The 22,307-nt window shown below is 41.4% G+C and overlaps 1 protein-coding gene across 1 annotated transcript; it reads right to left on the bottom strand.

The window, feature by feature from the left end:
- Positions 1 to 10,783: 10,783 nt before the first annotated feature.
- On the bottom strand, positions 10,784 to 14,123 carry LOC147446915 (uncharacterized). The gene has a single exon (XM_086522854.1). It carries the CDS (start codon positions 13,796 to 13,798, stop codon positions 11,900 to 11,902), a length of 1,899 nt encoding a protein of 632 aa, XP_086378980.1. The 5' UTR covers positions 13,799 to 14,123; the 3' UTR covers positions 10,784 to 11,899.
- Positions 14,124 to 22,307: the final 8,184 nt, after the last annotated feature.

The following is a 22,307-nucleotide window of genomic DNA, read 5'->3' as shown; positions in this document are numbered from 1 at the left end:
TACAGTGTCTGAGTGAGGAGTGTCAATAGATCACCTGAGCATTCTGTTAGCCCGGGATAGTCATGCATGGTCTACATTAGAATGCCTCTGATCAAAGCATTCCGTCGTCTTTTGTGTCGGCTCATATCCACCACCTCTATGCCAATCCACAATTGTTGTAGCTCTTCCAATAGTGGACGAAGATACACATCCATATTCTCCACTTTATATCGCCCTGGCACAATCAAGCTTAGCCATAGGTGCCCCTTCTTCATAGTCAACCACGGGGGAATGTTGTAGTTGACGATGACAACGGGCCATACACTGTAAGATGTTGATCTTTGACCAAATGGATTTACGCCATCCATAGCTAGGCCTAAGCGCAAATTTCGAGCTTCCCTGGCAAAATCCGACCATGTTCCATCTATATGTTTCTAGGCTGCCCAATCTACAGGAATTCGTAGCACACCATCCGAAGATTTATTCTCCTCATGCCATGATGCTAGGGCGGCCATGGACTTACATTCGAAAAAATGCTTGATGCGAGGAAGTAGAGGAAAATGCCGCAAAACCTTTTGTGGAATTTTTGTCCCGTGGAGATCTACTCGATATCTTTCGGAATCACATTTCAGACACTTCTCCATGTCTATGTATTCCCCTCTGAAAAGAATGCAGTCATTAGGACAAGCGTGGATAGAATTGTAATCCATCCCCAAGTTTCGAAAAATCTTTCTTGCTTCATCTCGGGAATCTAGCATCACATTGTCAGCTGGTAGTATGTGCTCTTTAAGCAATCTACACAACATAAAAATACGATACAGTCGTGTAAAAATCTATCAGATCATTATACATTTAGAGTTTTATTAAAGTAAACTAATTGTAATAGATCACCTGAAAAGCGTTGTGACGCTAGTGTCACTCCATCAAAACTTTGCCTGCATGTTGAGAAGAACCAGGAGTGCTTTCAATCTAGACATACGTGCTCCATTATACAATGACGTATCGGCTTCACTTTTCATATCATCATAGATAAGCCTTTCTGAATCCATGATCGTCTCGATCATTTCATCAATCTTGGGCTCAAACATTGCCTCGTTGGGAATGTGCTCTGCATGATCATCCCCCGATCTGTCAGAGGCTACATCTTGTGGCCTCACATATGCTGCTTGACCAAAGCGCCCACGAACACGTCTATTGGGTTGCAAGATTGTTGCTTGTTGGCCAGCGTCAGAGTCCGACGAGTTATAATTGGCAACAACTTGATCTATAATAGATGGATCGAACTCGCCAAATTTGCGAACGTGCTGCAAAGAAACACGTCTTGTCCGTCGCACAGCATGCATGCATTGATTACAAGGACATAAGACCCTCGTTGAGAGATAGGTGTTTCGGTTGGACGGTCCCACATCCTCGTCACTACTCATAATGAGGATAAAAATCTTATAACTTGGACAACAAATTTAATATTCTATTGGCATTCTTCGTCTTATCTCTCTCTCTCTCTCTCTCTCTCTATCTCTACCTCACATTCTCTAGTCATGTCCAATCTCCGCACACCTCGGTCTAGAGGTGCACGGAGATCAGAACCACCGGGTTATAATCTCGTCTTTATTGGTGATTACCTATATTTGTGGGTACAAGAAATCTACAGACCCACGTCTACATGATACTGCATGTAGTGGACAAAACCCCTTTGCCTCTTCTCTAGCTGTAGCACTTCACAGCATCTTAACATCTTTTCACAGTAGATCTTTTCACTGTTCGTCTAACTCTAAACCCTAAACCGTAAGTAATTCTTGCGTGGACTCGATCTAACGTAAATAAGCGTAAATCTAAATAAACGTAAATCTAACTAAAAATAAACCTAAATCTAATTTAACGTAAGTCTACATCTAACCTAATCTTTAACGTCTTTTGGGATAGTTTCCTACGACGTTAAAACTCTCTTCTTCTTGTGTGTGTGTGTGTGTGTGTGTGTGTGTGTGTGTGTGTGTAAACCTAAATAAACCTAAGTCTAATCTAATATAACATAAATCTAAATCTAACGTAAATTATGTTATATTAAAAACAAAGAACTAAACTAACAGGGATTATAAGAACCTTAAAACTGATTTAACACATAATTTTTCACATAACTCGGCAAGAGTTGGCATTCTCATCACTAAAGATGTGAGAGTTAACTTCCGGCGGTGATGCTGCCTCATCTCCATCCACATCTGACGACAGCAATTGTCCCTTTGGACCGTTCTTGCTCTTGTTACTAACTTTGAAGTTGCTGTTGAATGACTAGAGGTTGTCTAGATGGTCATTGTCGGGGATGTAGTGACTCTTGCTGCCCTGAAGATCCACCTTCTTCCCTATCTTCTGAAGACATCTCACCAGTACTTTTGGATCGACGGAGCCCACCATGAGTGAAGGCAGCAATACCCTATATTCCATTGAGGGCTTTCTTCACCCGCTTCATGCAGGCATCGCAGTCTATGGAGACCTAAATCTAATCTAATATAACGTAAATCTAAATCTAGCGTAAATAAACGTAAATCTAACTAAAAATAAACCTAAATCTAATCTAATTTAACTTAAATAAACCTAAATCTAATTTAACGTAAGTCTACATCTAACCTAATCTTTAACGTCTTTTAGGATAGTTTCCTACGACGTTATAACTCTCTTCTTCTTGTGTGTGTGCGCGTGTGTGGATGTGTGTGCCAATAAAAAGAGATAAATGGTATAACCTTTCTATCACCCATGCCAAGTATGATAGATTGGTTATGCCATTTCCCTCTTGAATAATAGGTCTTGAGTTCAACTCCTCGTCGGCTAGATCTTTAGGTCTTTTAATTTTAATTAGTTTCCTACGACGTTAAATTAGTTTCTCTCTCTTTCTCTCTCATTGTGTGTGCGTTTTTTTGTTTATGCATGTTTTCTCTCTCTTTTCCTCTCTCAATGTGTGTGTTTTTTGTTTATGCATGTTCTCTCTCTCTTTTCCTCTCTCAATGTGTGCGTTTTTTGTTTATGCATGCTCTCTCTCTCTTTTCCTCTCTCAACGTGTGTGTGCATTCTTTGTTTATGTATGTGTGTGTGCGTTTTTGTTTATGTTTGTACTCTCTCTCTCTCAAAAACACTATGTGTGTGTGTGTGTGTGTGTGTGTGAGAGAGAGAGAGAGAGAGAGAGAGAGGGAGAGAGAAAGAGGGGAAGGAAACATGAGAGTGAGGAGAGGGAAGGAGCATACCTGGCTCTCCTTCCTCTCCTCGTGTGTGTGTGTGTGTGTGTGTGTGTGTGTGTGTGTGGAGAAGAAAGAGAGAGAGAGAGAGAGAGAGAGAGGGAGAGCGTTACCTGCTCCTTGCTTGAGGGCACCGAAAAACTCAGATCTGAGATCTGAGTTTTTGGGCGCTCTCTGTTATTTTTTTAGCCCAGTCGGCGTCGCTATGAGCGTCGTAAATTTACAAGTAAATTTGCGACGCTCATAGCGACGCCGGGAAATTTTTTTTGAGCGTCGCTGTGTGAGCGTCGCTAATATGAATAACCTCTTGTAGTGTATTATCCAAGTCAAGGGTGTCAACAAGAAAAAAACTGCAGTTTTTGGAATCTGGCACACTTCTGTCAGTTATGACAATGAGGTTGTAGCTCAAGACTTTTTGGTCATGCCTGCTGGAACTATGGAGGGTAATATAAACCTAGGACGCACGTGGATGATAGCCACCAAATGCACTATTGATTGGGGGACAGGGGGTGTCACAACACAGAAACCAACTCTTAGCCCTGCCACGCAAGCCATAGTCCCTGAGATATTGCCTCTTAAGGAAATAAAACCCAAAACATTGCATGTCCAAGAGGTTGAACCATATGTCCCCATAGCCCAAGTCTGTAGAGCTTCAACTGATGTAGCTGAAATAAAGCTTGAGACACATAAGACCCATCCCAATATAACAAAGAAAACATACAAGTGGGTCCTTAAATCTTCTTTTGCAACCATAGCAAATGCTAAAAGAGAGGAGCTTGGCAAGAGACGTCCCATTCGCTCCAAGAAATGTAAAGAAATGTTGCGTTGGATTCCTAAAAAACTATTGGAAGCCCAAGGCTACTATGAAGGAAATGATCAAATCTGGGTGCCAAAACGTAAATTGTGCTCTTACTTGTCACCGGGCCCATGTGAGCTCAATCCTGTGGCTCTAAAACGAATTGAAGATCGCGGAAAGGAAAAAATCACGGAATGTTACACACCCGCTCTAGAGCTAGTTTGGGTACCAAAGAAAGAACGAATTGTTCCACCTAGCTCAGGAACAGGGAAATCAAATGAAGCTTCTTGCTTTTCATGTAGTTCCTATACGGAAATAGAAGCTTCGACACAACCTCCATCTACCATTGTACATATCCATACAAGCAAGAAAGAGTTTGCACCTCCCGTTGTAAGTTCACCACCTACAACGATGTTGCAAATAAAATAATGGGAGAGCACCTTACCACCCTTGCAACTAGATGAAACACATAGAGCGGTCGAAAACTATTGGTTAAAGCCTTCACCTATAACAACTTGGAACAACTGGTTTCAAAGGGTGACGACATCATCTCAAACAGTATGATCTACCCAAGGAAGGGGGGAGTGTTTGTTGACATCCATCATTCACTTGCTTCCCTCTTAACCTTGTTTCCCTGGCCTCTCAATCTCCCAATCTTAGGGATTGTATATATAACGCCTTATACTCACAAAAAACAAAAATAATAAAGAGAAAGAGCAATTACCAAACGAGTATGCACAATAAAAGTCAAAACATTGACCCAGACCTACATATTCACATCCGGTACACTGAAACAAAGACCTATGTCATCAAACACCTTTGATCTTCATCACTCGATGGAGGGTAGGTAGGATTATATTGCAATAGGAGTGTTTCTGTTTTAGAGTTGAGTGATCACCAAAGTTCTTTTTTCCCACTAATGTGCCTCCTAGAGGTATTCTTTGTATTTCTTAGTGTGTACAGGAACGTGTTGCTGTTGTTAGGATTTGGACCTTCATGAAATCCTTCTCTCGTCCACTTTTCAAATCAAGCGCGACCATCAACACAAACAGGCGTTTCTTGTCCATTAGCATTTCCCCTTATCTTTTTTTGCATCCATGTTTGTTTGCTTTAATTGTGATTGGTAGCATAATATTCAGTGCATTTTCTTAGTATCAAACATTAAATTCAATGTCATTTTTTGTCATAATCACTTGTCTAGATTTAAAAATCAAGCAGTCTGGTTAAGCTAGTTTGACCAAGCTAGGTGTTAGAGATCTTCTCTTAATACCATGGGGAATGCCTTCCTAATAATTAATGGTTACTTAGGTTCTTAATCCGTTTTAGGCAGCACTGTGTGAAATGTACCAGGGCTTTCTAGTGGGCTTGACCCTATTGACCTTTAGCTTAAGTATTATAAAGGGAGTTTACTAGTGTGATGAACCTGGGGAGGTGTAACAGTGTTATATGACCCCCCAAAGTTACAAAATTAAAATGCTGAAAACAAACAAACAAAAATTCAAAGTGCCACAATGTAAAATCTTAAGCTGGAAGAGAAACCTCAGCTTGATTCGGTACTTCACTCACATATATAGCCTATGGTACTAGAGCCCTAGAGATTCCCAGTGTGGACGCTTTTCCTTGAAAAACAAAAAACCCAAGGCATACAAAATAAGCACGCACATCAAAATTGAATCACTGTGAAAAGACTTTGGGGGGTCAAAGAAAAAGTAATCAGTCAGGTGATGATTTCATGAGAGATTCCTTTTATCGTAGCTTAACTACAAGGTCTTCTAGGTATGGCCTCTAGTCAACAATCGAACATGAAATACTTGGCTCTCGCGATTAAACAACTTAATTGACCAGAGAAAATTAAGAAGCTTACCTATGGTATTAATAGTCGATCTCTAGTACCTTTTGACCGTTAAATTAGCGACCCCATACTTGTTTAATTTTTACCTTTACATCTGTTTATGCATTTGATTATATTGCAATTTAATGTTTATTGCTGACAAATGGTTTAAAATTTTGTCACCAATCAAATTGTCTACCTACAGCTGCATATGCTTTTTAATTGCTTATGAGAATGCAATTACTGTGCCAATGTTTTACTGTGCCAATGTTGTTTGATTTTGTAGTAACTAAAGGAGGCTAAGGACATTCATCTCAAATGCTCTTCCACCTCGACGAACGAGCTTCAACTCAATAGCTTTCGAGGATGGAATCTACATCAGGAAGGGGGCATGTTAACCCTCACGGCTCACGGACACCCTATCACCTACGATGGACGTTGTAACCTACGACGGATGTTGTATTATTTACTTGGTAGAGTCAGGTACCAGGCTTGTCGGTCCAATAGGAAAAGGGTTAGAGTGATCGCCGATGAGAGGCGCACTCTAACTGGAACATTCAAGGGATTAGTTGGCTAAGCATGGGCGCCCAAGTGTGAATGGGGTGAGCTCATATAAAAGTCAACTAAACCTAAAATTCACTCATTCTCTCATTTGTGCAATTGATGAGTGCTCTTGCTCCATCTCCATCTTCTTCTTCTTCATCTCCTTGTGTGTGTGTGTGTATGCGTGAGAGAGAGAGAGCATTGTGGCGGCACGACGGCGGCGAGGCGGTTGAGCGCGGCGTAGCGGCGTCTCCCTCTTCTTCGTGGCAAGGAATCCTCCACGAAGCAAGCGTAGAGGGGTGAGTGACACACCAACGCCATCTTTGAGCTTACTAGTTTAGGCTTGTTGTGTGCTTGGAGCCATTTGTGGCTCGCACACGGTGTATCGGCAAGTTCCTTGCATTGACACGTGCGACTTACGCGCACAACGTGCCTTGATCCTATTTGCAAGTGCTCGGGTTCAATACTAGATCCATCGGTTGTCCTCCTTCACGCTGAAGTGCATCCAGGTCTACTGGAGCATCATTTTTTATAACGATAAAAACAAAAAACATTTCGCAATCGTCGTAAACACAGTCGGAGCGTGAATCGTTAAGTGCGTTTGAAAGCCGTCATCATCAGCTTTGTGATGAACCCCCTTGCGCTCGAAACCTTGCAGATTTCATGAAGATTGAGTGATCGCAATCTCGTTGTCCTTAATATGAGGCGTTTACCCTAGTGGTGTCCATGGACTTATATTTAGCCTCGCCAGGGCTTTTCCTTCTTTGCTTCAATTTTTGTATTTGGTGAAATATCTAACTTTTGTGAGTAAAGGTTTCCCATGGTGTTATTATGCCGCTCCAAGCCCTCTCACTCTAGCCTTTACTCTTTGCTTTTTTGGTGTTCTGGTAGGTGTGGACATCCTACTTGGCTTCAATGAAATTCTAGGCATGTAAATAAGGGTCTGTCTATAGTATATCCCTAGCTCTTTGGTGTGTAAGAGAAGACACTGCCCAAGTGTGATGGGAGAGAGGAGAGGTGTGAAGTATGTAGGCACCTTCAAAAATCAAGAAAAACCATTACAAAATAGTTGAAATTGGTATGAATCTATAAAAATTAAATCAAATTGACTGGTAGCTAGAAGGTACAATCTCTCGAGGGGCTCTCAAGGGAATTAAAGAGAGTGTTGTGCATACTTGTGGTGATGCTAGCGATTCACTTCCTTAAAGACTTAATCCAATAGGTTAAAGGATTACCTCTTTCGTACTTATCATTGTTGACTACCTTCCTTTTCTTGATGTTGTTGCTACATCTAGTACTCACAATGCTTGCCAAAAGCATTTTTAGAATAAGAACACCCTTGAAATTCTTTCAAATTTTGGGTCCAAATTTGAAGCATTTTTCGATGGTCACATTAAAACTTGTAAAATTTTGTTGATTTTCTTGATTGCAAGCTCAGAATCTAACCAATATTTTCTTGCAGAATAGATCACGCATATCCATCTCTGGAAATGGCAGAGGAGTGAAGCATGGATGCACCTAGCTTCCCTCTCTCTCTCTCTCTCTCTCTCTCTCTCTCTCTCTCTCTCCACATACACAGACGACCCCTCACACCTACACACCCTTAATGAAATTATACAAAGACGACCCCTCACACCTACACACCCTTAATGAAATTATCTCTCTATCTCCCTGTCTCTCTCTCCCATCACACATTCACGTCCTCATACCCACACACACATCAATAAAACTCTTTCTCTCTCTCTCTCTCTCTCTGTCTCTCTCTACTCAATTGACAATGCACTTTGGCTACATAATCAAGCTAGGTAAGTGAAGAGCTGCATCTCATGGGTAAACAAAGGGAGCCGACATGATGACATGTCTCTCAGCCTATTGCACACTGCCAAGCCAACAAATAGGGTAGCCCACAATATGATAACTAGCTCTGCCACTCTCGACACCAATGAACACCCATTTCCCACCCCTAGGATTGCTTGCTCGACTCACACAGGATGGATCGCCCACGTGAGCACTGGCTAGGCTCATTTGGGAGAGCAACTAGTGTCTGAATGGTTCCTACCCAAGCTATTGCTATTTACAATCCAACTTAATGCCACATCTCTCTCTCTCTCTCTCTCTCTCTCTCTCTCTCTCTCTCTCTCTCCAACACACACACACACACACACACAGATGCTTTGATTGGCGTGTGCTGCCATGTTTGCAACTGACGTGGAGAAACTCACTCTCTCTCTCTCCCTCTCTCTCTCTCTCTCTACACGTTTTGACTGGCGTGTGCTGCCATGTTTGGAACTGCTGATGACGTGAGCCTCTCTCTCTCTCTCTCACACACACATACACACTCTCTCTCTCTCTCTCTCTCTCTCTCTCTCTCTCTCTCTCTCTCTCTCTCTCACACACACACACACACGTATACACGCACTTAGTGCCCTTCCATTTTGAGACTATTCAAGGTCTGTATTCGATTAAAATTGGAGTTTAGTGTATTAATTGAAAAGTCTTAGCTAGATTCCAAGTTTTCCTTGAAGTAAAATCGTAAAATTTTGCTAGTGTACATACGAACAATTTCTTAAAATTTAAACTTTTATGGCCATTGGATTACCAAAAGCAAAATTGAGCCACCCTTCAATTGGCTTTCAAAAGGAAAAATAAAGTTTTGAAAAGTATAGTCAAACCTTCTTTTTATATTTACTCGATAGGTTGAGTGTTGAAAGTTGAAAAGGTTCACAAATTTTAAGCTTCACAAGAATGTGACATTTTGTAAGATTTTCTTTCAAGTGCTAATTTGGACGCTCGGGCGCAAGCAACACTCGGAAGATTGGTTTAGGACTACTTGTGCCTTGTTGTCAGCAGAGGGTATGCCTAGGATGGGGGAAAATCTTGGCTATCGATATTTAAAAGATCTCTGAAGAACATGATAATGGACCTTTTGTATCAAGGATAAGGGGGCAAGTTGGTTGCACATTGTAATTTTTGGGTTGCCTTGTTGTCAGCAGAGGATATGCCTAGGATGGGGGAAAATCTTGGCTATCGGTATTTAAAAGATCTCAAAAGAACATGATAATGGCCCTTTTGTATCAAGGATAAGGGGGCAAGTTGGTTGGGATCGCTGTCAATGTAATTATGGTTCTTAGATGATGTCATGGCTCAACACGAGCATGATAAGACATTGTAATTTTTTGGGTTGATTAATATAATTTTGAAACTATTCAAATTCGGTATTCGATTAAAATTGGAGTTTAGTGTATTAATTGAAAAACCTTAGCTAGATTCCAAGTTTTCCTTGAAGTAAAATCGCAAAATTTTGCTAGTGTACATACGAACAATTTCTTAAAATCTTAACTTTTATGGCCATTGGCTTTTCAAAAGCAAAATTGAGCCACCCTTCAATTGGCTTTCAAAAGGAAAAATAAAGTCTTGAAAAGTATAGTCAAACCTTCCTTTTCATTTTACTTCATAGGTTGAGTGTTCAAAAGTTGAAAAGGTTCACAAATTTTAAGCTTCACAAGAATGTGACATTTTGTAAGATTTTCTTTCAAGTGCTAATTTGGATGCTCGGACGCAAGCAACACTCGGAGGATTGGTTTAGGACTACTTGTGCCTTGTTGTCAGCAGAGGGTATGTCTAGAATGGGGGAAAATCTTGACTATCGATATTTAAAAGATCTCTGAAGAATATGATAATGGACCTTTTGTATTAAGGATAAGGGGGCGAGTTGGTTGGGATCACTCTAGATGTAATTATGATCCTTGGATGATGTCATGGCTCAACACGAGCATGACAAGACATTGTAATTTTTTGGGTTGCCTTGTTGTCAACAGAGGGTATGCCTAAGATGGGGGAAAATCTTGGCTATCGGTATTTAAAAGATCTCAAAAGAACATGATAATAGACCTTTTGTATCAAGGATAAGGGGGCGAGTTGGTTGGGATCACTGCTGATGTAATTATGGTCCCTGGATGATGTCATGGCTCAACACAAGCATGACAAGACACTGTAATTTTTTGGGATGATTAATATAATTCACTCATTATTGTGAGTTTTGAAAAAAAAAACAATTTCTTTCAAGTGAAAGAGTGAGTGACACATGGGTGCCTCTTCCTTCCTGAAAAACTTTAAGCTACTTCATATATAGTAAAGATGTCCCCACGTACTATTTTTCAAATAATTGTGAAAGGATAGTATCTAAGAAGATAAGCGAAAATTAAATGAAGGAAAAAAACACAGAGAAAGACACAACCGCTCAATGATTCACTTGGGAGATATTACTCTTTTTTTTAAAACCCATTGAACTACATCACAAGAGAAGCTCAGAGCAACGGCAAACAGCAAATTTGAATGGAGCAAAAAAGCCAAAGGGATTGATTATGGTAACATCACCTACTGTAGAGATGATGCTTTACCAAAATTGACGAGCAATGTATGAATACAATTCATGAGCATTAGTTCTCGTTGCACAAATCTTTTGCTTTCGGAAAGAGCAAAAGCTCAAAAACCAAATCACATGGTCCACAAGCTAACAGCTCCTCTTTCATGATTTTTGAGAGCACACCATCACATTGAAAGAATGAAACATGTTGTATTCCTTCTCAAAAAATGAGTAATTGTGTGGATAAGCTGATACCAGCTCCATATTCAATACGCACATTGAAAGAATGAAACATGTTGTATTCCTTCTCAAAAAATGAGTAATTGTGTGGATAAGCTGATACCGGCTCCATATTACTGACGCAAGGGCGGGAAGCTCGTTGGATTGATTTGAATGAAACATAACGTATGTTCACAATATGTTGAGATACCCAGAGGTAGACCCCATTTATAAATCATGAATCAATGAAGAACAGTCAGTCAAATACAACAGCAAGTTGCTAATCTACTACTGCAACTATTTATTCAATCAGAAAAGTCACTCATAAGTTCTTGAACCACAACAAGCACCACTACTACTTATTCAAAGCCTCCCCTTGTATTTGTCACCATGAAGTGATGGCTTGCACAGCTTCCACATCACTTATGATAACCAACAAGAGAACAAAATCCTCCAGTTGCAAAAAGCCTGCAAAGGGACACCTCGGAAGCCCTCTCCACAGGCCGAAAAAGTCGCTGCATGGTATGGTCAAACTGAATGCAAACAGTTGATTGTGTCTCTACATAAAACAATCTCAGCCTACATGTCAAGTCACTCTAAACATTCTTAATCATAATCTTTGCACTCACCTTAACATGCATAGCAGCTGCGATTGCTAGCGTGCTTCTTGTGGGAACCAATATGTACTAACTTACAACTAGGCTGCATTGAGTTGGATCACTCTGTGGCGGCGGCGATGGCGGCCACTCATTGCAAGATAGCAGATGAGTTCAGCAGAGAGCTTACATGTAAAGCTTTAGGCCCAAATCATAGCTGACATGTTTCTTATACTAAAGGCAGCCCATACTTTGTTTACCAGAGGCTTTACATGCACTCTCTTCACCTACTTGGAGCTCACATGCTATCTTGCATCTGCCGCCTGCTGACATGCTTTGTTTGCTTCAGTTGGTCGAAGCGCGTGCTGCTTCGACAAAATCCTTCCACTTCTCACAAGTATTATTGAATGATGCAGGGTCCTCCCCATGGTAGAGTTGCCACACTTGGTGCTGAAGGAATCTTACATACTCTAGAGTTTGGCCTAGCATTGACACAGTGTCAAGTCTCTCTCCATTAGGTACAAGGCTCTGCAATGTGCGGATGCGATCGGTGAACTTCTCCCTGCGTGTGCGTGCTGCCACGCTTTGTGGATCCATGGCTGTGCCATGCTTTCTACGAACCTTGGTCGGGGGCGGTTTTGGCATCATCGTCTCTTCATCCAAATTTCCACCATACATTGTGGCCAAGTGATTGTAAAGGCTACCAGCAAGCCTTGGCTCTTTCTGAGCCTTGTATAGAAATGAGCTAAAACTGTGTGGTTCCTCGTGCTCCTTTGAAAGTATAGGTAAACCCATGCAATTTGGCTGAGGGCGCCATGCATTTGAGCCTGAAATGCACGCACTCGTGGTGGATGTCACTGATGCTGCCATGCTAGCTAGATCAAGCGTGGAAAAGGGTCTCTTTAGGCCTGCTAATTCACAATTTTTCTTCAATGGTGATGTCATCCCAGCATGAGAAAGGCTTGATGCACATGACATGGCAGACGCATCTGCTACCATGACTTCGACGGAGCTCTTCGGCTCACTTGCGTTGGCAGCTTCTGGCATGACATTATATGATAGGCCATCTCCAGAACTAGCCTCCAGAATTATGCTATTGTCACTCTCATTCACACTAAATGCTCCACCTGGATGTGAAGAACCATGAAGAGCACCACTCCCCTTATTTTTTTCTGCACAACCTTCTCTGCTCAAACTGATGAGATGCTGCAAATCCTCCATGAGGAGTTGCGCAGATTCGTTGTTGCAGTTTTCAATGCAACTCTGATCATGAGGTGAAGAAGGGCCATGAAAATTTTGAGGATAGACATTAAAGATTGAAGCAAGGCTCTCGGAATCATGAAGCATATATTCCGAATCACCATTAATAGTGGCATTGGACCAATATAGACCAGCTAAGGAGTCGACGAAATTTTCGGTGTCCCTGACACTAGTATAGGCGTGGCCTGCACGGGAAACGTGGGTACCTCCACCTCTGACATGCTCGATTGTGGCAGGTGGGGTCAGTGGTGCGCTCGTATTATCAGCCACACCTGCATAGTCCCCAGCCATGCTTGTTGTGGCATCTGCATTGAAGTCTGGGGGGAGACCTAGGTAATTGGGCACCATGCCACTTGCTTTGGAGCTATTAGCAGAGCTTTCTGGTGAGGAGATTTCAGCACTAATGGAATTCTTTGGGCTCTGTGTATGTGGGAGATGAGCTCTAGAGTCGGTAACAAAAGAGGAGGGGCAGCTCAACAAACCTGGCATCGGCAGAAGGTCCACATCATCGGCGGTGATGTCTCCATTCGAAACATCAATCAAATTCGCATTGAACCCGGGCGTACCGCGGACTGCAACATCCAACGGAGGAAGAAGAGGAGAGCTTGACCAGGGCATTGCAATGCCATCATACTTGCATTCATAGTCCCTGTTGCAGACCCACACTGGGCTACCGGGGCATGGCGCGTCCTCGTGCGAGAGTTTCGCACAGAAATCCTCAGAGACAAGCTGCCTGAAGCTGCCAGCAGATCTGCGAGAGGGCCCATATTCTGCGCTTTGCAGTCGCCTGGAGGAGGTGGAGTGGAGGTCGTGATGATGATGAGACTCAGAGGAAGGATTCATGGCGTGCTGGGGGGCAGAGAGCTGGCATGTCTTGAGCCCAAGGACGGACCCTTGCCTCATGGCGAGCGGTGGAGAGGAGGCAGAGATGGAGCTGCTGTTGCTTAAAGGGATGGTCCATTGGGTGGACGAGGTAATCACCATGGTGAAGACAGTGGAGTAGAGGGGAAGCTAGCTAGCTATGGCATATAATAAGAGGCAGGGCGGTGTGGGGAAGCGCAGAGATTATGTGTGTTTGTGTAGAAAGGTGTGTGTATCTGTGTATGTGTATGTGTGTGTACGAGTGTCTTGGTCGAAGCGTCAAACAACGGAAGAGAAAAGAAAGCAAAGAACCTCAGATTTCAAGGCAGCAACAAGCCCCATGCAAGAAGACGAAGTGAGCGATGGAAGCTTGACGTCGGTTTTATACACGCACACAGAGAGAGAGAGAGAGAGAGAGAGAGAGAGAGAGAGGCGCAAGTAGCGTTGAGAGAGATCCAGGTGATGACGCAAGTAAAAAAATCCGTTGCATTGAACGGAGCCTAGGATTCGATGGACAAAACCCTCCAAATTAAGGGGGAGAATCTAAGCCTAGGTCATGCGTTTCCATGTAGCTCCCCTCATTTAATTGGAGCCCCCCTTCTTTAGGCCCCCCTTCAAAACACACACACACACACACACACACATCCCCTTAAAGAGAAAGATCAATATAAGTGACTCCCCACTTTGGTCTTCCTCAGTTTGACATCTAACCCTTTCAAACATGAAATTCTCACCTCTATCATACCATCAGGACATGCCAACATTTGCACTCTAGGCGAATTTAGAAGACTCCCTATCTTCTAGGTAGGTGTCCATTGGTCATGACCCTTCATTATGGCCTTTCAAGACCTTATGACGATGTGTTGCACTTTGTGTGTGGCTTGATGTAAGGCGTTGTTCAGATTGCTGAAGAGTGCTTTCCTACTCAGGAGTACATTGCGGGTATGCATGTCCAAGCTTCCAATTCGCACTCACTATGTGTGTGGATTGATGTAAGGAGTTGTTCAAATTGCACAAGGCGTAAAGAGTGCTTTTCCACTCAGGAGTACATTGTGGGTATGCATGTCCAAGCTTCCAATTCGCACTCAACAAGTGGGCTGGTCCACCTCGAGTTGTGTACGCAATCCCTCTCTCATGATCATTGGCCACGCTAAGAGCATTCCACCCATGAGAGGGCTTACCAGCCCAAACAACTACGAAGGCAGTTGGGCATGAGTTAGCTAGCCAGCTTAGCTTGTCGGGGGGGGGGGGGGGTCAATGCACAATCTAAATGATTGAATGAAGGGCATGCGCTCATTCCATTGGGCCATCTAGGAAAAATGGAGTGCGCAGCGGCAGTCTGAACCCGGCCTAAGCTCAAAAGCAACTCTCTCAACACACATATACATGTTTTTTACCACACTTGTAACTACTCTAATCATCACTGTATGCCATTTTCCTTCATTACTAGTGGTCTAGACCACCGACCTAGGTAGGTCAATCCTTTCCGAGTCCACTACCTTCGACCACCATGTGTAGATAAACAGAGATGCACAAAGAGAGAGAGAAGATTTATCAACACGCATACACACATAGAGCCTTTTTCCCTCTTGCAATTGTTACCATATACATGTGGTAGTGACGTGTGTGAACACACTTAGGACCGTCCGGGCATTTTTTCCCTCATTAGGAGGTTTTTCCCCCTCTGCATTATATATACTCCCATCACTCTAGGGCTAACTTATCTTTCCATTGCACACTAAGTAATACTACTCTCTGTTGTGTGCCTTGAGATTCCTTCGTCTTCTCCAAGCTGTGTGTGTTTCTCTGCAACCCTATTTCCAACAATTAGTATCAGAGCAGGTTGCATCCTCCAGGGCTTAGTCGTCAGCGTCGCCAACAGGTGCCTGCTCACTTTCTCATATTTCAGTGAGTTTTGTTGAGCCTTAGCAGGTCAACAAATAATTTGGAAGAATTTGAGGAGCCCTGTCTGTTGACATTCTCCATTCGGGCTCATTTCGGCATCCGTTTCCACTACAAGCAGTATTGTGCAATCAATTCTGTCAGTTTGTGCAGAATTTCTATCAATGCCATTTTTTGCATAACAGATCCCTTACAAGTCTTCTACGGGTTGTGTTGCATTGCACATGTTGGTCGCACTTTGTTTCTCCTCTTTTTGGGCAGTTTTCACGTCAGGTGCAGGCATTCGCCATGGCTGACAACAACACAGACGTGTTCAGATGTTTGCTGCTGAGGATAAATTGAATTGGGACAATTACCCAATGTGGGCTTACATGATGCAACATGTTCTTGTGTCAAAGGGAGTTTTGAATGTTATGCAAAGCATTGATGTATGTCCTGGTTTTGAGGGTGCACACAATGTTGAGGATGTTGTTGGTTTTGGTGGCATGATTGTTGCTGCCAGAGATGTTTTGCCTATGACTGAGCTGTTGGGATGTAAGAGATGCGTAGGCTCATGCATTGATTGCATTATCTCTGAAGTGGACTATTACTCCTCACATTTGTTTAGTTAAATCTATAAAACAGGCTTGGGATATGTTGGTTGGTCTTTTCCAAGTCGGAATGAGACTAAAATTGCATTGCTTCATAAAGAGCTAGAGTCAAACATTATGCATGAGGAAGATGAAATGGACACTTTCCTTGATGGTATCAAGGATATTAATAAGGAGCAACTTATTTTTGAAGGTGAAGTCATTTCTTACATTTCCCTTGTGCAGACTGTTCTTGATGCTTTGCCAGATTCTTACCAGACTTTTGCTAGTACTTGGAGACTTACGACCCAAGGAAATCCTGAAGTTGTCAAGTTTGATGCATTATGCACATTGTTGTTACAAGAGTCATTTTCAAGAAAAAACAGGGCTCAATAGTGTGTAGTTGAACATGCCTTATTGTTGCTGAAAGAAAAAGTGGTAATCGTGATGTAATAACTTCTCATGGTTCTTCTGCGAGTGGCAAATCACATGTTCCCAATGCTTCTACTGACTGCACTTCGTTTGGAAATTCTGGTGAAAAGGGAAAAAAGAAGATGTGTTGCCATTATTGTAAAGCTAATGATCACTTGATCAAGTAGTGTCCAAAATCGAAGGCAAAAGAGGCTAAGAAGAAAGAGGTTGATTCCACTACAAATGCAACTATTGTAGAATCTTTTATGAAAGGAGATTGTGATGTTGATTTAGATATATAATGGGTTTTTAGTAAAAAGTGCACTTATGATCCTTTTGTCCTTGATGCATGTATGTCTGTTGTTACTCATGTGTGGTACTTTGGCAGTGGTGCTACAAAGCACATTATTTCTCATCATGACTTGTTTACTACCTCTCTCGAGGATATCCCTCATGAGAATACAGTCACTTGTGCCAACAATACCTCTTATCTAGTCAAGGGAGTTGGAAAGATTATGCTAACTACTGCAAATGGAAGTTCTTTCACACTTATTGATGTACTATATGTACCTGGGATCAAAAGGAACCTTTTGTCTGTATCTGCACTTGCTAAACTTGGGCTTGTTGTGAAATTTGTGGATGACAGATATATAGTACATGATCTCAGTTTTGGTGATGAAATAGTTGCATCTGACTTTTATATCATGGGATGTATAACTTCATTTTGTATGACAAGTGTGGGTAAAATTTTGAACATGCAATTGTGGATTCAAAGGCTATTTCAAATGCAAAACTTTGGCATGTACATTTTGGGCTTCTAGATTTTGCTAGTTTGCTGCATTTGTAAAAATATGATATGGTTGCTTCTTTGCTGCCCCTTGAAGCACCTATAAGGCATGTTTGTGAAGGCTATATTTTGGGTAAGACGCAACCTTCAAAGTTTCCAAAGGACGGGTTAGTTAGGGCTACATGCAAGTTTCAACTTGTGCATAGTGATGTTTGTGGGCCCATGCAAACTCCATCCTTGGGCAATTACCTTTACTTCATGACTCTCATTGATGATTACTCCAGGCATGCATGGGTATGTCCGCTTAAAGCTACGTCCAAAGTGTTTATGTGCTTCAAGCAATTTCTGGCCATGGGCTGAAAATGTCTCTAAACGTACTATGGGCACCCTCCATTCCGATCAAGGGGGGGAGTATATGTCTCATGAATTTAATGCATTTCTAGCTAGTCGTGGGATAAAACACCAATGTACAGTTTTGTATACACCTCAGCAAAATGGTGTTGATGAGAGGAAAAACGAGTCACTTATGGAGATGGCATGATGTATGGCCAAGAGTTTTTCTTTGCCACATTCATTTTGACTTGAGGCCATCATGTATGTTACTTATGTACTTAACAGGTGTCCTACAAAAGCTTTGTAGTCTAGGACTCCTTATAAAGCATGGCATGATCGAAAAGCCATCTATTGATCACATGTGCGTTTTTGGTTGTTTGGCTTATGCTTTGGTGCCACAGATGCAACACAAAAAATTGGATGATAAGGCTATCAAATGCATTTTTGTAGAGTATAGTGTTCAAAGCAAAGGTTACAGATTGTATGAGGGTTGTATAATCCACGAGTAAAGTGTATCTTGGTTTCACGGGGTGTTGTGTTTTGGAAGATTCTGTTCAGCCCTTGTTGTCATGTACTAGAGACAATAATGTAAGCTCACAAGACATTTATGAAGTTTGATGCCTCTTTTCAACGGTGGAAGTTTGAATCAGGCAAATGTACAACCTATGGGGGTTTCTAAAAATGTTATAGATCAGTCTATTATTGATGCATATGTACATGATGTATTTGATTTGGAAAGGGCTGAGAATGAGCAGGCTAGAGGTATGCCAAAATGGCTGGTGCATACTTTGCGTGACAATAAATTGGATGCACCTTTGTCTAGTCATACTCATTCAGGTTCTTGCCATGCATCATATACATCAAATTGTTATGCTTTGGATGTTTCTAGCTTATGTGATGTTGAGGAACCTCTGTCTTTTTTGATGAAGCACAAAATTGAAAAAATTGGATGGCCACCATGCAATCAAAATATGATGCACTTAGAGAAAATGAACCATGGACTTTATATGATTTTCCTCTTGGAAAAAAGGCCATTGGTATGAAGTGGGTTTACAAGTTGAAACGCAAGCCAGATGGTGGAGATTGATCGCTATAAGGATTGACTTGTTGCAAAGGGTTATGCACAACAAAAAGGCATAGATTATTAAGACACTTTTGCTCCCACTTGTCGTATGACTACTGTGCATTTTCTATGTGCATTGGCAGTTCATTTTGGATGGGATGTACATCGATTGACAATCAAGCATTGTTTTTGCTATTTTGAATGGTGACATATTTGAGGAATTTTATGTAAGTAGCCTCGCGGTTTTGTTAAGAGAGGACAAGAAGTTAAAGTGTGCAAATGTAAGAAGGATTTGTATGGGTTGAATCAATCTCCTCATGCTTGGTAAAATTGACACTCATTTGGTTAATGAGGCTTTCAAAACACTCCAATAGAAAGCACTTTGTATGTAGAGTGTGAGGGAAATGTACTTCTCATTGTTGTTCTATATGTGGATGATTTTCTGATCACTGGTCGAACTCAGGGAGGTCTCTAAGTAATATGTAACCTATCATGTGAGTTCAACAAAAGGGTATTTAAAGTTCTTGAAACTCACAAAAACATATATATAAAAGGATACTAGTTTTTCAACTTTGAAAGAACTTACAGATTTTAAAAGAAAAGGGTACATTATATTTCTAAAAATTCACAGATAAGGGGTTTTACAAACATGTCTTGAACGCTTGTGATATGGTAGTTTTACACATCGTGAACCCCTTGAGGGTCCGAGAATGAGGCACATATTGATAAATTAAAGGCTGATTTGTATGCTACTTTTAAGATAAAAGATTTGGGGTTGTTTCATAATTACTAATTGGGCATACAATTTAAGAAGTGTGATGGTGGTATTGCCTTGTCTCAAACAAGTTACATAGAGACATTGCTATGTAAGTTCGGACTTGAGGGCTGCAAGCCTATTGCCACTCCTATGCAAATAGGTTTGATGCTAGTGATCCTGCCAATGGCACTCTTTACCAAATGACTTATTTATGTATGAAACACGAGGCAGATTTGTAGTCTCATAGGTAACCATATTTATGCATAGCCCAGGGTCTAAGCATTGGCAAGTTGTCAAGTGAATCTTTTACTACCTGAGTGTCACTTTACATCTTGGCTTGTTTTATCCTAAGGGGGGATCATTGCCGCCAAATTTACATGTTTTTTAAGACTCAAATTGGGTTGGTTGTTTTGACATGCGAGTGTCCACAAGTTGTTTTCCTTTCATGGTTGATAGTTCATGCATATCATGGTTGAGCAAGAAGAAACCTATTGTGGCCACTTCCAGTTGTGAGGCTGAGTACATGGAAGTCTTCACAACTACTATTGAGTGTGTATGGCTCAAACGCCTTATGGATGATTTGGGGTGTTGGACAAGACACTACCAACATCATCTACAATGATAGTCACAACGCATTGGTAGTTGCAAGGAACCCAATTTTTCATGCTTTCGCAAAGCACATTGAGGTGCATGACCACTATGTCTCAGGGACAGGCTCTCAACATGAGAAACCAGCTTGACTTATGCGCCAACAAAGGCTCTCAACTTGCAGATCTTTTCACAAAGGCATTGTCTTGTGAGAAGTTTAAAGCTTTCCACAAAGCTTTGGGCTTACTCCCATTCATTGACTGATCATGTCCTCAGGGCATGGCACTTCCCTATACTATATGTGCCAGCTTTTGTTCACCAATCACTCTAGGGGGAATTGTTACCATATACATGTGGTAGTGATGTGTGTGAACACACTTAGGACTATCGAGGCATTTTTTCCCTCACTAGGAGGTTTTTCCCTATGTATTGTATATACGGCCATCGCTCTAGGGATAACTTATCTTTCCATTGCACTCTCTCTTGTGTGCCTTGAGCATCCTTTGTCTTCTCCAAGACGTGTGTGTATCCCTACAACCCTATTTCCCAAGAGCAATTGCAAAAATCATGTAAGAAAATAACTCTACCAATATCCATGTATACAAGCAATAGATTGAAAGAGACTATGATATAGGTGACTCTTCACTCATTTACAAGCCCTTTTGGAATAGAATGGCAAGCACAAATGTTGATGCTAGTCAATGGAATACTTACGGCAAAGAGAGATTAACAACAGTGGGAAGAAAACATCTCAATTGATAAGCTTTGTGCCACAAGGCAAATCTCTCTCTCTCTCTCTCTCTCATGGTATCAAAGGTACAAGTGTGCCTCAAGATAGAAGCTAAGGAGGCATAGATAGTGAGAAAAAGGTTGCGAATAAAAGGATGGAATAAAGGCATTGACGTGAAATTGGGAAAATGAAAGAGAAAGATAGCCAAAAAGGAGTTGACAAATATGTGAATGATATAGAGGGAGCTTCACTTTAAAATAAAAAGCCACATCAATAAAGATAGATGCATAATAACAAACAAAAATGTAGAGAGAAACTAGTTTTCCTTGATTGATTCATTGTGGAAATAGTGTAAATTAAAGAAGAGGACCAGTGTTGTACCTTTCCCCTCACAACGTCTCTTATTCTGAAGGCTTCGTAGCATCTCTCCTCCAAGATTTTACCAAAAGCTCCACGCACGACCTTGCAAGACAAATGAGATTTTTCATTAAGGAATGTGTGGAGAAGAAAATTTGCAAATATTAAATTTTAAAGATGGAAGAAGATGCATTTCATGCATTATGCTTGTGCCCATTAAAAAAAAGGAAAAACCATACATACATATGGTGTATAGTTGGCACCATTCTCCACATTTATAATAATACCATAGAGAACATGCCCTACCCCCGCCACTTTTATCCCCTCTAGTGTTGAAGGGGGACTTATGATTCTCCTCCAATGTTGGAGGGACTTTCTTATTTCAAAAGTCTTGTAGTTGCCTGAGGAAGAACTCATTACCATTGGTTTATGTTGGCTTGTGATATTATAAATTGCCATGTCGTGGTGCATTCTGGAAGTGTCACTTTGCTAGATATCCATTCTCAAAAGCACCCAATCTCCCTCATTAAAGCGGAGTCATTGTCGGTACTTATCTGCAGTTTTCTTCTGCTTATCTAGAGATTTCTGAGTGGCTGTCTTTACTTGCTCATAAATCTCCACAAATTTATCGGCTTGAAATACGTCATTCATCACCTTACAATAGGTGGAAGCTTCTTAGTTCCCTCAACAATCTCAAAGGGTGTTTTACCAGTAGACTCTAGAGCTATGAATGGTGTTGTTATAAGTAAACTCCACCAAAAGCAAATAATGTTCCCATTGTACTAGATTATCTGACACATAACACTTCAACAAATCAAGAAGTGCCAAATTTTCCGCCATTGACTGTCCATCTGTCTATGGATGATAAGATCAACAAAATCTGAAGGTAGATTGAAAATTATGCCATAAAGGTCTCCAAAAAATAATGTCATCCTTGGATTTCTATCACTAACAATAGACTTTGGCATCCCATGATACATGAAGACATGGACTAAAAACATTTCAGCCATCTATTGTGATGTAATCTTCTTTTGAACTAGAATGAAATGTGCTTGCTTGTTGAATTGATCAATGATCATCTAAGTACCATCACTTCAAGACTCTGTTCTCAAAAGATAAAACATGAATTCCACGG

Source organism: Adiantum capillus-veneris, chromosome 11 (assembly GCF_014529385.1).
Source record: "Adiantum capillus-veneris isolate H3 chromosome 11, ASM1452938v2, whole genome shotgun sequence".
NCBI classification, from domain to species: Eukaryota; Viridiplantae; Streptophyta; class Polypodiopsida; order Polypodiales; family Pteridaceae; genus Adiantum; species Adiantum capillus-veneris.
Note: the sequence above shows the minus strand (reverse complement) of the source record. Positions and strands in the feature narration are given on the sequence as shown.